The 15632-nt window shown below is 51.6% G+C and overlaps 6 protein-coding genes across 6 annotated transcripts; 4 read left to right on the top strand and 2 right to left on the bottom strand.

The window, feature by feature from the left end:
• Positions 1–1930: 1930 nt before the first annotated feature.
• BO88DRAFT_444882 (uncharacterized protein) lies at positions 1931–3506 on the bottom strand. Its single transcript, XM_025710152.1, has 4 exons — positions 3197–3506; positions 2749–3121; positions 2567–2684; positions 1931–2514 (listed from the first exon to the last, which is right to left on the bottom strand). The coding sequence occupies exons 1-4, from the start codon at positions 3350–3352 to the stop codon at positions 2058–2060; spliced, it is 1104 nt and encodes a 367-aa protein (XP_025561473.1). The 5' UTR covers positions 3353–3506; the 3' UTR covers positions 1931–2057.
• A 1512-nt stretch (positions 3507–5018) lies between these two features.
• Positions 5019–6849, top strand: BO88DRAFT_416630 (putative isoamyl alcohol oxidase; the record flags this gene model as incomplete). Its single annotated transcript, XM_025708263.1, has 3 exons — positions 5019–5266; positions 5327–5527; positions 5586–6849. The coding sequence occupies 3 exons, from the start codon at positions 5019–5021 to the stop codon at positions 6847–6849; spliced, it is 1713 nt and encodes a 570-aa protein (XP_025561472.1).
• Positions 6850–9015: 2166 nt separating this feature from the next.
• Positions 9016–9368, bottom strand: BO88DRAFT_311801 (uncharacterized protein; the record flags this gene model as incomplete). Its single annotated transcript, XM_025702450.1, is given in 2 exon segments — positions 9016–9160; positions 9172–9368. Coding segments are annotated over 2 exon segments (342 nt in total), but the record flags the coding sequence as incomplete, so codon positions are not given.
• A 96-nt stretch (positions 9369–9464) lies between these two features.
• BO88DRAFT_368466 (arylsulfotransferase family protein) lies at positions 9465–11530 on the top strand. Its single transcript, XM_025704116.1, has 2 exons — positions 9465–10620; positions 10674–11530. Exons 1-2 carry the CDS (start codon positions 9817–9819, stop codon positions 11358–11360), a joined length of 1491 nt encoding a protein of 496 aa, XP_025561470.1. The 5' UTR covers positions 9465–9816; the 3' UTR covers positions 11361–11530.
• A 417-nt stretch (positions 11531–11947) lies between these two features.
• Positions 11948–12547, top strand: BO88DRAFT_416628 (uncharacterized protein; the record flags this gene model as incomplete). Its single annotated transcript, XM_025708262.1, has 1 exon — positions 11948–12547. The coding sequence occupies one exon, from the start codon at positions 11948–11950 to the stop codon at positions 12545–12547; it is 600 nt and encodes a 199-aa protein (XP_025561469.1).
• A 686-nt stretch (positions 12548–13233) lies between these two features.
• On the top strand, positions 13234–15625 carry BO88DRAFT_406052 (transcription factor domain-containing protein). The gene is made up of 3 exons (XM_025707055.1): positions 13234–14971; positions 15018–15090; positions 15140–15625. Exons 1-3 carry the CDS (start codon positions 13385–13387, stop codon positions 15565–15567), a joined length of 2088 nt encoding a protein of 695 aa, XP_025561468.1. The 5' UTR covers positions 13234–13384; the 3' UTR covers positions 15568–15625.
• The last annotated feature ends 7 nt before the right edge of the window (positions 15626–15632 follow it).

Raw genomic sequence — 15632 nt, 5'->3', positions numbered from 1 at the left:
CAGTCAGCATGCACTCCATTCAACAATTATGGGGACTTAAGGTTACTTCGACTTACTGGCTGGCCGCAATCGTTTCCTACAACTCGTAGCGGGGCCACTGGTGGTCCCTCGTCGGTTGCATCCTGTCCAGCATCATCGACCATGGTAGTATCCAAGGTCTAGCAGGACTGGAGGATGTCTGTATACAGATGGAGTCACGATCGATAAGGCAGCGCCCAGCCCAGATCGACGCTGGAGGAGAGACGGAGCAAATGCTTCCTTTCCCAAAAGGGTCTGGACGTGCTCAGTCATCTCCATAAATGGTATAGTGCAGGATTCTCGATCACATGTTCTCGAATAGATGATGTAAGCACTAGATTATGTCATTGGCTTTGCACATCACGTGAGAATGTAAGACGAGTTATTCCTAAGGCATCAGGGCAAGCACAATCTTTCATATGCAGACTGTGTCATCTTATACCAACATGCATTAACTAGTTAGTTACTATCAGCTAATATCTTAGTAAGCGGAACTGTGACTAGTTACCAGATTTACACTAAAGAGGAATCGCCAAGTTCTCCTTCTAGCCAACATACTAGCATTCCAGTATAGGAATCTCTCGCTACCTCGGTTGAAGAACCCGCATGCTCTTGATTACATAGTCTCTCATGATCTCATCATTCTTCTGCTTATTGACATATTGTTTCTTTATTTTAGATCCATTTACACATGTCTGAAATTGTAGGATGATCCACACTAACACAGCACAACAGTCCGACGTTAACAACCAAGGAGAAGACACCATCACAAGCAAATACAACCATCACGGACTTGTACGGTGTTTCTTCCTAACCGGGCAATCATCCCAGAGCCCTGACGTCGTTCAAAGCGCAGGTAATGGCCATGGCAGTCGCAAATGAATCAGTCGCTGGACCGGGTTAGTGATCGACATGATTGTCGAGCGGCCGCGGACTCCCTCCCCATAATGGATGGGTAGGATCTACACGTGGCAAGTTAGTGTGGACGTTTGAAACGAACCGTTGCAACGACCAAGATCATTGTCCATATTTTGAGTTATGATAAGAGTTCAAGACATTCTGATGCATAGATAAGCCTGAGAGGCTGGAAGTAGGTTGGTCTACTCTGATGTGTGCCTTTGATCGATCCAGCCGCCACACACGGAGCTGGCACCAAAACTACCACCACCGCCCTTTCCCTTCCCGACCAAAGTCACAATTTGTGGACATCCAGCTAGTAAGGCACTACGGTACTTTTATCCAGGGGTCTACAACTCTCCCAGCGAATTCCGACCACTTGCATAAACGCCAAATGCCAGATAAGGGACTTCGATCAGCCAGTCATATCCGAAGTGCTGCCCGCCAGGACCTCATGGTTGACCGTTCCCGATCTGGCCCAAAAATTGGTCGATCTTGCCTTGATTCACAGAAATGGGTGGAGTTTCTGGAGTCGGCATCGACACCCAGTCAGCTGAGGCCGGATCCACTCCCGTTCTCTTGAACCGCGGTTCATGACTGAGACAGGTCTGGACGTCTCTGGGTGTGCGACTCGCTTTCCCGACGTTCGGATGCTTGCCTAATGTAGTGAGGACTGAGTCGTTTAGCGATGAAGGACGACTATGGTCCAGCCGGCCAAGCGCACTATTGAGGAGTGGGATATCTATAGCCTGCTTCCTCGCTCACCGTAAGCCCGGATCGATGTCTCACTCCGGTACGCCGACCGACAAGAAAATAGGCACGGTTCCCGGCGATGGCAAACCTGCCCAACCGAGTAATTCCTCCGGTGTCTAATGATGGTACAGAAGCACGCACTCCCGACAGGGAGCTGTGGAGAGATCTCTGGAGAAGAGGGTACTCTGTAGATACAAAGGAAAACTTTGGGTCCGGAGAATAAGTGGGCTCCGCAAAATGATATACGGCACACAGTAAATGTCTGAACTCATTATATGGCATTAAATAGCAGGACAAGTTGGCGTAACTCGTGAGCATGCGTTTGGCTGTCTAGAGTGAGACAGATAGTAGTAGAGGTAGTATAGAAACAAACAAAAGAAACATGTGCGCTATGAGCGGCTAGTCCGGTCACTACCCCAGCGGCTGCCCTTTTGGTTGGACACCACCGAGATCTCAACCTGCTTCTTAATCCCCCGCCCGGACTCCACCATCGACCCCGAATGGTAGCTATCCTTAAGGATCTGCTCGATACTGTCGCAGTCATCGCGGTTGTCCGTACTGGGTTGCTCCTGCGCATGAGACTGAAAGGTGCCGTTCTTCGCGGTTCCTTTCTGGCCGGAGAGCGGACCACTGAGTTCGTAGGAGCGAGAACGCGCCGCACTTGAAAGCTTTCTCACAGACGAGATAAGCAGAGGTCGGATGCAGGGCACGGAGGAGGTGATGATAATGATCAGATTCTCCGAAAACCCCCAGCGAATCAGCTCGACCGCACCGCCGGCACCGAGGTTGGTGATGCTGGGGACTTCCTTGAGTTTGGTGGTCTTGATGATCGAGGCGACCATAGCACTAATTCCATGTAAGCTGACAGGCCAATAAGTGGAGCCGTTGATATACTGACACTATTCCGAGACTAAGCAGGATAATCAAACTGATTTTGATCCGCAGCTTCAAGTTTAAGTTCCAAAAAATAATCGTGGGAAACACCGCGAGGAAGAGATCAGTAGCAGAGTTGACGGCTAGATACACCTGACGTTAGCCATACATCCCAGTTGAGACGGCCAGTGGATGGCAAGGACCTACTTGACGAAAAGTAAGAGAAGTTGACCACCGCGACACTACTACCACATGTTGTCTTCACGGTCGGATCCCAAAGAACCCGAGCGTTGCGGCAGATGGAAAGTGGCAGCACCGCAGAAACGATGTTGGCGCTGAGCTGCAGCAACATGACAATCCATAATGCGACACAATACTTTTTCTTTCCACCGAGGATAGCCAACAGGTAGAGGACAAATGATGAGCGGGCGATGCCGGTGCTGAGGGTGACAAGGAGTACCTCGAAGGAGATGTATTTCAGCACCTTCGAGGTGTAATGGAACGGGAGTTTGGTGAGATTCGTGCCGAAGCCATTTTGGACAGAAAGCGTCAGGATGACCGTGGATGCGAGTGTCAGTGCCTGAAACACAGATGGTCAGACATGCGACGAAAGGGCCCATGGTTAGTGCGGGGAGAGGGAAGGGCGATTAGTTACCCAGGCTATGATCATCAACACATCGTCAATGCGAAAGTTGCGAATCTTGATCTTCGCAATGATTCGAAGAATGAGAATAAAGGTTGCTACTGCAACTGCAGCCCACATGCCCCTTTCCAGGGCCAGTCCGGAAGGGTTGGTTATGTTGGAACCCATCACGAAGGGCAAAGGTCCGCGACGATAGAGGTCATTCTTTGGCAGAACAGATGCGACCACTCAAGTATATTTATTTTATCGTGAAACTAACTTGGCTTCCCACAAGATTTCGGCACCAGGGGAATTATACTTTCTGAGTCGCCTTAGTCCTGATGACTGCCGACTGGACAGGTTCGTGCATGGCTGGGATATTGGATCCATGGTGCAGATAACATAATATTAGGGAAATTTGGTCCTTCCACCCATCCAATTCCTGGGTGCTCCGGCTACCCGACGGACAAATCTCGCGAAAGACAGTGGAGACTATTGTCCCAGTTGGTCAGGGCAATTGGACAAAGCTTTCCCCAATAGGCAGACGTCGCCGGGGAAAAGAGTCCCAGAGTCTGAATAATCCAACCCTACTACTGGAATCCTGGTGGCGCTTAGCGTGCAGCAGTGGATGCATTCGCCACGAGGTGAACAGGGGTCGGCTTCATCCTTGTTCATTTCTAGAATGCAACCAGGATTCTCACTTGCCGGTACTCCAATTTATTGGGATACCTGCAGCCGGCACTGAAGATAATCAAATGACCGTTATGGCCTTCCCACTTTCTGCAGATCTACCCATGCCCTACGGGGGAAGATAGAGAGATGATCCCTTGCTCTAAGCTCACCATGGACAGCGACCGGTACGGGGACCCTCACGTCTGTCTGCTTGAAATAATGGTGGGTCGTTGTCAAACTCTGAGGAAAAATTTCTCAGCTTGTTCAAGCCACATTCCAGAGTTGAGAGATGCCGCAGCCAGCACACCCAGGAACAAGCCTTTGGCGTTCTTGGTCTTGGTCGCAAAGTAAAGTTACGTACACCGGCAAGGGGGAGGGAAGGGAGATTTGAATTAAAACAAAAATAGGAGCAACTGAAGAGACCAGAAATATTAGCGACAAGTTCTTTCTATCTCAGACCACGGAGGAATCGCTAGCAGGCACCGAAGCAAGCCGAAGGAGTCAGTCAGCAGCGTGTGAAGGATTCGGCACCGTCTGTTCGTGGACGAGGGCAAAGACAAATCCCCGGAACATCCGCGGTACTCATTTTTAGACGCACCATCGGCCAGCTGCCAATAAAACGGTTAGCACAGCTCCACTCCGTCCGGTTCCAGTGCTCGCCGAAAGCCTAAATCCTGCCCTCTGGAGTTGCATGGTGCCATTCTGATCCAATACTACGCCTCATAGCCAATCTAGCGAGCGGGGCCCGAAATTACCTGGAGCAAGTGCCACTGTCCCATCGCCCAACTGGAAGCCGTTCTCCGATCGTGTGTGTGCCTGGACGATGATTCCGGCCCCTGTGTCAGCCAGATAACTCACTAAATCTATCCCAAATCCATCCACACCTCTTGCCTCGGCGGCTCGGCCAGTTCCTGGCCATCGCTCTACTCCGTAGTATCTCTTCCACTACCCAGCGCCCGGCTAATCCGCGGTGGTAGAATTATCCACTGCTTGCTCCGCGACTTTACGCACTTGGGGAACATGTCCGATGATAGCTGAATAGCCTCCTCCTGATCTTGAGATACGGCTGCCTGTATCGATTTGCATATAAAGTACGTTTCCCTCAGCAGGGATCGTCACTTTATTCACTCAATCCAGTCACTTCCTTTCTTCCACCCTCTCCTTCCTTCATTATCTTTGCAGGATGAAGGCTTCCTGGTCCTTTGCGGCAACCGTCGCTGCTCTCGCCTCCAAGGCTGTCGCTTCTAGCGACTGCCACTGCCTGCCCGGCGATAGCTGCTGGCCTTCGACCTCCAGCTGGGACTCCCTCAATAGCACTGTGGGCGGTCGCTTGGTTGCGACTGTTCCCATTGGTACTCCTTGCCATGACCCTAACTACAATGGCGCCGAGTGCACGAACCTGCAGGACAACTGGTACTACCCGCAGACTCAGTAAGGCACCCCCTCCTCCACTCCCTAAACTTTAACCATGCTGACGTCAGACAATCTCAGCTTGGTCTCTTCTTCTTCTGTTATGCAGCCCTACTTTGCCAACCAGAGCTGCGATCCTTTCCAGCCTGAGTCCCGGCCCTGCCTGCTTGGCAACTACGTGAGCTACGCTGTCAACGTCTCCACGACTGATGATGTTGTTGCTGCGGTCAACTTCGCTAAGGAGAACAACATCCGTCTCGTGATCAGGAACACCGGTCATGAGTAAGTTCTGCACTATTCCTCTATATCATGTAGGATGGTGTGCTAATCCATATCATAGTTACCTTGGCCGTTCCACTGGTGCTGGTGCCCTGGCCATCTGGACTCACTACCTGAACGACGTCGAGATCACCGAGTGGTCGGACTCCACCTACGAGGGTTCTGCTGTCAAGCTGGGCAGTGGTGTCACGGGCTACAATGTACTCGATGCTACCCACGGAAAGGGACTTGTTGTCGTCGGCGGCGAATGCCCTACTGTCGGTCTCGCTGGTGGATACACCATGGGTGGCGGTCACTCCGCTCTGAGCACTGCCTTCGGTCTGGGTGCTGACCAGACTCTGTCCTTCGAGGTTGTCACTGCTTCGGGCGAGGTCATCACGGCCTCCCGGACCAACAACACCGACCTGTACTGGGCCCTCAGTGGTGGTGGTGCCGGTAACTTCGGTGTTGTTACCTCTCTCACCGTCAAGGCCCACCCGGATGCCACCGTCTCCGGTGCTGCCCTTGAGTTCACCGTTGCCAACATCACCTCCGATCTCTTCTTCGAGGCCGTGGAGCACTTCCACACCCTGCTGCCCGCCATGGTCGATGCTGGCACCACCGTTATCTATGAGATGACCAACGAGATCTTCCTCATCAACCCCTTGACCGCCTACAACAAGACCACCGCTGAGGTCAAGACCATCCTGTCTCCCTTCCTCTCCGCCCTGACCGACCTGGGCATCGCGTACACCGTCGCCTACACCCAGTACTCCTCTTACTACGAGCACTACGAGAAGTACATGGGACCCCTCCCCTACGGCAACCTCGAGGTCGGCCAGTACAACTACGGCGGTCGCCTCCTCCCCCGCGACACCCTCACTTCCAACACCGCCGACCTCGTCTCCGTCCTCCGCAACATCACCAATGACGGTCTCATCGCTGTCGGTGTCGGTTTGAACGTCACCAACTCCAACGACACCGCCAACGCCGTCTTCCAGCCCTGGCGTAACGCCGCCGTGACCATGCAGTTCGGATCCGCCTGGAACGAGACTGCCCCTTGGTCCGAGATGGTCGCCGACCAGCTGCGCATTGCCAACGACTACATTCCCCAGTTCGAGGCCGTGACCCCCGGCTCTGGCTCCTACGAGAACGAGGGCAGCTTCCGTCAGCAGAACTGGCAGAAGGAATTCTTCGGCGCCAACTACGCCCAGCTCTGCGAGGTCAAGGAGAAGTACGACCCCGACCACGTCTTCTACGTCACCAAGGGTGCTGGTAGCGAGTACTGGTCTGTGGCTGAGTCGGGTCGCATGTGCAAGACTGAGCAGGCATGCGCTGCTGTCTGAGAATATTGTATCATACCCCATACGTAATGTTTTATATGTGGATGTTTACTGTACAGTATTGAGCTTGCGCGGTTGTATAGACGATAGATTACGGCTCTTATAGACTAATAATGTCATTTTTTTACGTGATTTAACTTTTATCCACTTATTATTTGATTATGATAGTTCTCCTTGATCAGTGATAGCTATAGTAAAGCAGAACTGCCTTAACATGATAGAATACTAGGTATTAGGCAGTTTTCCAAACTCACTAGTCATGTCACTCCAAGTAGCGAGAGCATAGGAAGAATAATCCCGTCATGCTTCCAATCGACGGCTTGGGTGAAATAGGAGAGTTCTGTGGGACAAGAAAATGGATAATTAGAAAGAGGGGGCATAAGCGTAATAGCAATAATATAGAGAGAGAGAAGTGAATAAATAACCCAGAAATAAAAAACTGAAGGTACTACAAATAGTACTAGTACCATCATTCAGATGCCACATATATATATATATATTATCTGCCTGAGGCATTAGTAGCTATTGCACCGAGTCATAACTACTGGTAATAAATATTATTACCGCGGTAATGTTACTACGGCCGATAACAATGTACGCTATGAAGTAAGTATCTTGATTTTCCAGAAAAACAGAAAGGGGTGTCATATCATATAGTGATCGTGGGAGGAAATTGGATGGTGAATTCCAGGTCTATCTATCGAACAGGAGGTCCCTTATAAATACCTAGTATATCACGGGTGCAGGTATTTATGATACTTGTGTGCTTGGCTCGAAAGTAAACCATTGATGAAGATATAAATATTTGCTGTCGGAAGATATTTCCCCGGGTTCGGTCTCTATGGCTGAGACAGAGGTTTACCTAACTTTAATGTCTCTACATTGCTTCGGGGCCCAAGCTAGACAACCTAATTCCATATAGCTCATGAAGTAATAAGCAGATGCTGGAACAGGGGTATCTGTGGTACAATCTCTCCATAACTGATAGCTAATTGTAAGCTGACACTTTGGTTCCTCCTTCTTGGCCATTTAATCTCTTCGGAGAACTTTATAATGTCCCGCTTATGACAGTTATTTGAGTCGATCTTCATATTATTACGAGCAGACTCTGAGTTATCTCTATACAGTGATTCAGCCAGAAGGCGTACACTAGGCCATTGGTGTTTTTTCTCCCAAGAAGGTCTCACTCGTATCTCTCAGGATGCTCGACGATGCGTGCCTCAGACCGTCATATCTTCGACAATATCTTACAGGCATAAGTTGGCACCATGCTTCTAGCACATGACAACGATGCATTCCAGTGATTGACTGAAGTCACAGTCATGAAACAAACCCGAGTCTAACGATGATAAGTCAATGCAGGTAGGAAATTCGAGTTCAGTTTTCCCGAGAGCCGGTTAATTAGGAACTGCTTCAGGTCAAGCAGCTAGTCGTTCGCCGGCTATACTTTTGATGCAGATTTTGGAGCAGTCGCCAAGCTTACCTCTAACTCCTTGCCGTGCGCAATCTCGCCTAAGTGAAGGTCTGAGCAACTCGTGCACAAGTTATCCGACCTGAGGCCAGCAAAACATCTGTCACGTGACCATTTAGTCATATATCTGCGGGGAAGGAAGTGGGAACGAATTGTCCGTCCAGGTACTAGTTTCGAAGATCTTGCCCAAATGCTGCTGTTTGAATACGTCAAGCGGATGTTAAGGTTTGGAAAACAGCCTCTTGTCTAATTATTGTGTGGATGTTTCATGGCCGTCATGGAAGTAGTCCTGTGTACTGAGCTGGTGTGTTGACTGAATGTCCTGCATGCAGTGAAAGACGGGTAGATGGTGGGGAGTCCATTCCTTGTATAAGTTATGACAGGGGCATAGGGTGAAACAGTCGTTTCTTGTATATTGTCTGTTAATCAACCAAGCTTTACAGCGCGAATATTGGACAGATAGATATTCGACAGGCTCCTGTGCAGGGTTCTCTGCAGCTGCCGCAGATGTCTGCTAATAATGAAACATACTCCGTCCCCTGCTGATCCATCATGATGCTGGTGCCATGGCGACCCTCGCTACGAGATGCATACTGAGGATGAGCAGCGCACGGATTGACTGGAATGAACCGCGTCGAAGCGAGATGCCCGTTATGTCCAATTCCACGGCTATAGTTGCCTCGTAATGGCTTTGCTGTCGAGTCCGAGCCCTGATCAGCGAACAGGGTCGGATAAACAGGGTCTTGCAGAGGGTGCAAGTGGGGAGATCGTGAGGTGGAAAGGGTCGTCATTTGAGGCTGGGAGAGACGATCGGGGACGGTCACAATAAATGGGCAGCTGGAACTGGTTGGCACAGCAGATGAAGACCCTGGCCAAGGGTTGACAGGGCCCATTGAGAGCCGCGGACAGCGGCGAGGGGTGCGTGGCCTGTGGATGCGGCAGAGGGAAACAGCCAAACAGAGTGGTGGATGCCATTCCCACCGCCAGCCTGATCGGCCACCTTGTTCCGCCAATAGTCGGCCGTTATCTGCCACTCCGTCCCGTGCCTGGAGCGGGATAGACTCTCCGCCTACTGTATCCGGCAAGGCAGGTGGCTGCCATCCCCGATTCTGCCGGGAAGGTCTCCAGCAAGTTTACGTTCGCTCGTCTCCATCTCTCCATCTCTCCTGGCCGATCTGGCGGCCTGGCCGTGTGTCCCTCGTTCCTTTTTTCTCCCATTATATTATCTTCCGTGATTCCTTCTTTCCTTCGATTCTGTCCCTTCTAGCGTCTCTTTTCTTTGCTTCTTTCTTTCAGCCTATTCCCGCTTGTCTGCCTCTTATTGTCAGGCACCTCCGTGTGTGTGGGATTCTTTTCCACTGCCACTTTGCTTACGAGTCCCCTACCTTACTTGGAGGGGTTTATCAGTCGCTCGCTTAACTCACTTTGCTTGGATTATATACTATATACCCTTTAATTTTTACAGCTCGTTCGGACGTTCAGCTCTCCTTTCTTCCCACATGGCTCGTCTTCTTTTCGCCGCCTGCAGCGCCCTGCTGCTGGCCACGCAAGCAGCCGCCGACACTTTCCCCTACAACACCTACCGCACCGCTCCGTACACCCCTCCCCAAATCAAGGTCACCAAGTCCGGCCAAACAGATCCGGGTTATATCTTTGTCGGCCCCCGTGGAAATCAACCGCAAGGAACGGCTGCCCTGATTTACGATGAGGACGGCCACTTGATCTACCAGGGGCCGGAGGAGGTAACGGCCAACTTCAAGGTCCAGAAACTCTTTAACGAGGACGTCATCACCTTCTGGGCCGGAAACATGATGGATCTGGGTTTTGGATACGGCACGGTTCATATTCTTGACAACACGTACCGCGAAATCTACACCGTCACCCTCCAGGACAACTTCGTCTCGCCCGATGGCGCCCCCAGGGATTCGTACATCGATCTACACGAGAGTCATGTGACGGATCGCAACACTCTTTTGGTCACGGCCTACAACGTCACCCAGCACGACTTGTCCTCCATCGGCGGCAAGGTGGATGACTACATGCTCGACGGCATGTTCTTCGAAATCGATATCGCGACCAACGAGATTGTGTATCAGTGGAGCGCATTGGACCACCTTCAGGACATCCCCCTCGAGGCCTCCAAGCAGGGCTTGGGGGCAGATCAGGGGACGCAGGACAAGCCCTGGGACGCTTACCACATCAACTCCGTCGAGCTGATGGATGAAGGATACATCATTTCGCTGCGTCACTACTGGTCCGGCTTTTATGTTCACAACAATGGGTCAGTGATGTGGCAGCTCAGTGTAAGTGGAATCATGTTCGCTCTGGTCGTAATCTACTTGCTAAAATTTGATAGGGTGAACGCAACGCCGGCGACTTTGAGATTGATGACGGTGCCATCTTCTCCTGGCAGCACGACATCCGTGTCTACCACCAGACGGAAGACAGCATGCAAATCAGCTTGTTCAACAACGCCAACACACCCACGGATACTGTCGACGCAACCACCGGCTTGAATCTGCACGTTGACCTGACCAACCGCAAGGTGTCCACACTGCGCACGCTGAAAGACTCGAGTGACGTGATACACAGTGTCAGCCAGGGCAGCTACCAGCTTCTCAGTGAGGAGACGTCTCACGTTGTGCTCGGTTACGGTTCCATCTCGAAAGTCAAGGAATATGACGCCCACAACAACGAGGTGATGACGGCGCAGTTCGGTGACGACAATGCGGTGGCGTCTTACCGCGGCTACAAGTGCCAGTGGAAGGCGACCCCCTTCTGGCAGCCCGCAGTGGCGATCGTGCGGACGACGTCGGATGCGGCTACTCTGTTTATGAGCTGGAATGGAGCTACGGAGTATGACAACTGGGCCATCTACACGGCCTCGTCGGCAGATGCGGTTGACCCGACATTTGTCACATCGATCAAGCGCAACGGGTTCGAGACCACGGCGCATGTGACGGGACTGCGCACCAACTGGCTCCAAGTGGTTGCTCGGAAGGGTAACATTCCTCTGGGGACATCCGCCATGGCGTATTTCTAGACAGTGTTCTGACGCACAAATGACGGTTGGGAGGTGTTGAGCGAGGGTCGGGGTGTACATGCAGATTTTCATTGTATATATTGATGATTCTAAGTTTTGTAAATAGTATACCCTTTACGGCAGCATTCTGCTTGTTGCTAGCATTGATGAATAGAGCTATATGAAGTCCATCTAGCTTCACATACCTTATTATTTTGGGAATTTTGGCCAACACACACTGCAAAAGAATGGCATCTTCAGACCGCCAGATAATCCTCCCTCCCAAATCAGACGTGACACGATGTCCCGTCCATCACGCACTTGTGTGTCCCATCTGCCTCTCTGGGGAGGACCAGTGCGACAGCACCGGCAGAGATGTGATGACCGTGCTCAAGCTGGGAATCTTCAGAGCACAAGCACGTACCTGCAGCCATACGTAATGTGCAACCAACCAACATCATTATACGCAGCATTGATCCAGCCAGACCAACAGATGTATATAACGCACCTCTCGACCCACCCGCTCATCTATACACTCATCCCATCATCGCACACCTCCACAAGAACCACATCCCTCTCTAGTACTATCTCCACCTCTCTCTATCAAAATGAAACCCACCATCCTTCCAACCCTCCCCCTCCTCTCCCTCCTCCTCCCGCTCGCAACCACCCACCCCACCCCCCAAGACACCATCACCACGAGCACTATAACCCCAGGCCACGCCATAATCCTCAACACCTGCGCCTTCCCCATCTACGCATGGTCCGTCTCATCCACAGTCGGTCCGCAAATCACCATCCCTGCAGCTCAACCCGTCACCAGCACCAGCACCAACAATAGCACCACCCAACAATTCTCCAACTACACTGAACCCTACCACCATGATGCGCAAACCGGCGGAGTGAGCATCAAGCTCACGACTCTCCGGAACGGACTGTATACGGGTGCGCCGCAAACAATCTTCGCGTATAACTTTGTCGAGGGCCAGAATCAGGTGTGGTTTGATTTGTCGGATGTTTATGGCGACCCGTTTAAGGGGAGGAGGGTGAGTGTGCAGGTTAGGGTTGTGCAGGGCGGTGAGAATGGTGGTGGTGGTGGTGATAGGTGGGAGGAGAGTATTGTTTGGGAGGATGGGGTGCCGGTCGGGGGGAGTCAGGTTAGGGTTGTCGGGGCGGAGAGGGATTTGGTGGTTAGGTTGTGTTCGTAGGTTTTGAGGTTTTGTTAAGGTGGTGGTGGTGAGGGTGGTGGTGGTGGTAAGGGTGGTAGTATGTTGATGTCTATTGTTGAGTATGATTTGTTTATTTTATTGGGTTCAATGCTTGTTGTTTGGTCAGTAGAGGTGGAATAAGGGTCCTATGGCTGGATAGGTTCTGCTGGTGGGTACTAGGTGATTAGTATAGTAGGTATGGTATGCAACTTGGGTAAGGTTGTGTGACTTGCCTGCGTGTATGGGGTGTAGGTGTAGGTGGAGGGTGTTTGGATCGGAGGTAGGGAATGTAGAAAGGTAAGCAGATGCTGGCTGCGAGAGATGTTTGGATGAGGAGTTTGGTAGGCATTGTGTCACAGTAGAGATGTAGTGATGTGGATGAAGATGTAGTGGAGGGTGCTTGAGCAGATAACTATAGATGTATCATATGCCTGAGGCTCCAAGGTACAACAACCCTATGAACTGGACAGCTTCTTGACTTGCTTCATAGAGATAGTGGCAGTTGACAACTCCCTCCTCCTGATTGGCGCCCGCGAGTCTCATGACCCCACGATTTCGGCCCCAATCATCGATAGTGCTTCCTCCAGCTGCCGCCCGATTGGACCCGAGGCTGACTCGGGCCTGCAGATAACTTAGCAGAAGGGAGACTAGTAGCATACTTTGCAGTTAGCACTCTCCCTGATGATGCGAAAAAATGCGGGGACCCGATGTGGGGGTCGGAAAATAACCTGGAGTAGGCTCCAGCAAAGCTGTCATGATGCATCTCTCCACCTCCAAGCATCCAGATAAGCTAACATCAGGCCACACTCGCAGAATGCAATCAACCCCCTAGTCATCATGGACAGGCCTTCCAAGCGGCCGCGGCTGTCAATGGCCTGCAACATCTGTCGTCAGCGCAAGGTCAAATGCGATGCAGAGTATCCTAAGTGCCGCAATTGCCGCCTGCGCAACCAACAGTGTATCACCACCGATCCCCAGCGACCAGGGGTGACTGGCATTCGAGAATGGCTGGATATACCAGACAAACAGACTCCTCAGAATGATGATCAGCCTCAGCATCCGGCAGTCGGTGATCAGAATCACCAGGAAGCGACCGACACGCCACAGAAGCTGTCGCCAAATGAGGTGTCGCCCGTGCATCATCCGTTCGACGTCTCGTTCAACGTGGAACATGGCACCGATAAGGTCAAGATTATGGGTGGAAGCAGTTCTCAATGTTTGGCGAAATCTCTCGATGTCTACTTTAAGGCTGCCCGATTGAAACCAGTATCGGGCTGCTTCCGGTACGGGATGAGACACGCGGAGGAACTCGATCTACCCCTCTCTCTGTCTTTGCCGGAGCTACCAGACAGTGACCGACGAGAACGCTATCTATCCGCCTACATCACTCGCATACACACTCTCTATCCTATCTTCAACACAACCCGGCTTCGCCTGGGTACTGATCTCTTTGCCACTGCGGGTGGCTTCACGAATCTTCCGCGCGACCAAATCCCGCGGATCGTGTCAGCGTACTTGATCATGAGTTTAGGAGCAGACGAGATAGGCCAGGGGGCAACAGTGGACGGAGATCGCTACTTGCAGGCAGCGGCGTGTCTGCTGTCTCATGTTATCATCATCCCGTATCTCCCGACCGTGCAGACATTGCTTCTTTTCACCATGGCATACCGCGGGCGGAACCAGGAAGGTCTAGCATGGCAGACTCTAGGCATGGCTATTCGGACTGCTTATACGCTGGGAATCAACCGGACTTCTACCTCCAACTCCGAAGGAAAGAACATCGAGCGACGCGTGTGGGCCGTGTGTTGGTGTCTGGAGAAGATGATGCATCTGGAATCGGGACGGCCGACTGTCATCGGATATCAGCATCCTAAGCCAGAAGATGCTCTGGGAGAGAGTAAATTCCTGAAATGGCACGTCGAGCTTGGAGAATACCAAGGCAATATCAGTCATCATCTGTACAGTCATCTATCAGGGACAAGGGACGTGCGACAGATCCTCTTGGACACAGCGCGACTAGACCGCGAGCTGCTATCCTGGGCGAATCGGGTCCCTACCGACCTACGTCCGGGAAGTGATATCTTCTGCGCAGACGAGGAGTTTCATGCAGCTGCTTTTCTGTCCATTCAGTACCACAGCACTCTGATCTCGCTGCATCGCGCCGCCCTCATCGCCCCGACATCGAGCTTTGAGGAAGAAGTGGCGAAATATTGCTCCGATGAGCCATCGCAGTTCCGAATGCGTCATGGAGAGTCAATCTGCGTGAGCAGCGCTCGAGCGATTGCCAAGCTCAGCGTCCAGCTGTCGGAACGCAAGACAGACTCGCAGACTATCCCGGCTGGACCGTCCCTTTTGGCTTGCATAGTGCTGGCGATCTTTCTAATTAAGCACCCGGGGTCCAGGTTGCAGGCCATGGATTTGCAGGTATGCTACTCTGCCTCTTATTGTGGAATTTAGTTAACGAGAACAGCTTCTCAAGGCGTGTCTAGAGTACAGTAGTCAGCACCTATCTCGATACGATCCCGACCCGCGGTTCATAGAAGGTATGATGACACGAAGCATGACACAGACACAGTCAACTAAGCTAGATAGGTATCGCGGCTATCTACGAACAATGCAGCGCCCATCTCCGGTCCTGGTCAGCTGCAGAAGCCAAAAGACGTCCACACAGTCGTGACAGTCTCACAAAACTTAATCCACTTCCTACCCCAGCAGTTGACGACGCGCTGCCACCTTGGAGGCCTACCGAAGTGATGCAGCCGAGCGACCTGCACAAACAGAGTAACGGTGAATACCAGTCTCAGCGTGTGATACAATCAGCCGTATCTACACCTGCTATAGACCATGGCCAAGACCATCTAGACTCGTTAGGATTTTCCAGCACATCAATGCTAGATGGGTTTGTCGCGGAGGGTGTCAACGTGGACCAAGTATTTCCCTTCGAAGGATACAATGTGGAGGAGCTGTGGAATTGGATGGGATGCTTAGATAGTCCGGGGTCGATGCCTGATATACGATAGTTTTCTACGGGGAAGACAAGTGACTGTAACTAGTAAGAATCAACAAATGTAACATTCAATACAAA

This window comes from Aspergillus vadensis (genome assembly GCF_003184925.1).
Source record: "Aspergillus vadensis CBS 113365 unplaced genomic scaffold BO88scaffold_16, whole genome shotgun sequence".
In the NCBI taxonomy this organism is placed as follows: domain Eukaryota; kingdom Fungi; phylum Ascomycota; class Eurotiomycetes; order Eurotiales; family Aspergillaceae; genus Aspergillus; species Aspergillus vadensis.
The sequence above is the reverse complement of the archived record's forward strand: the minus strand, read 5'-3'. Positions and strand labels throughout refer to the sequence as shown.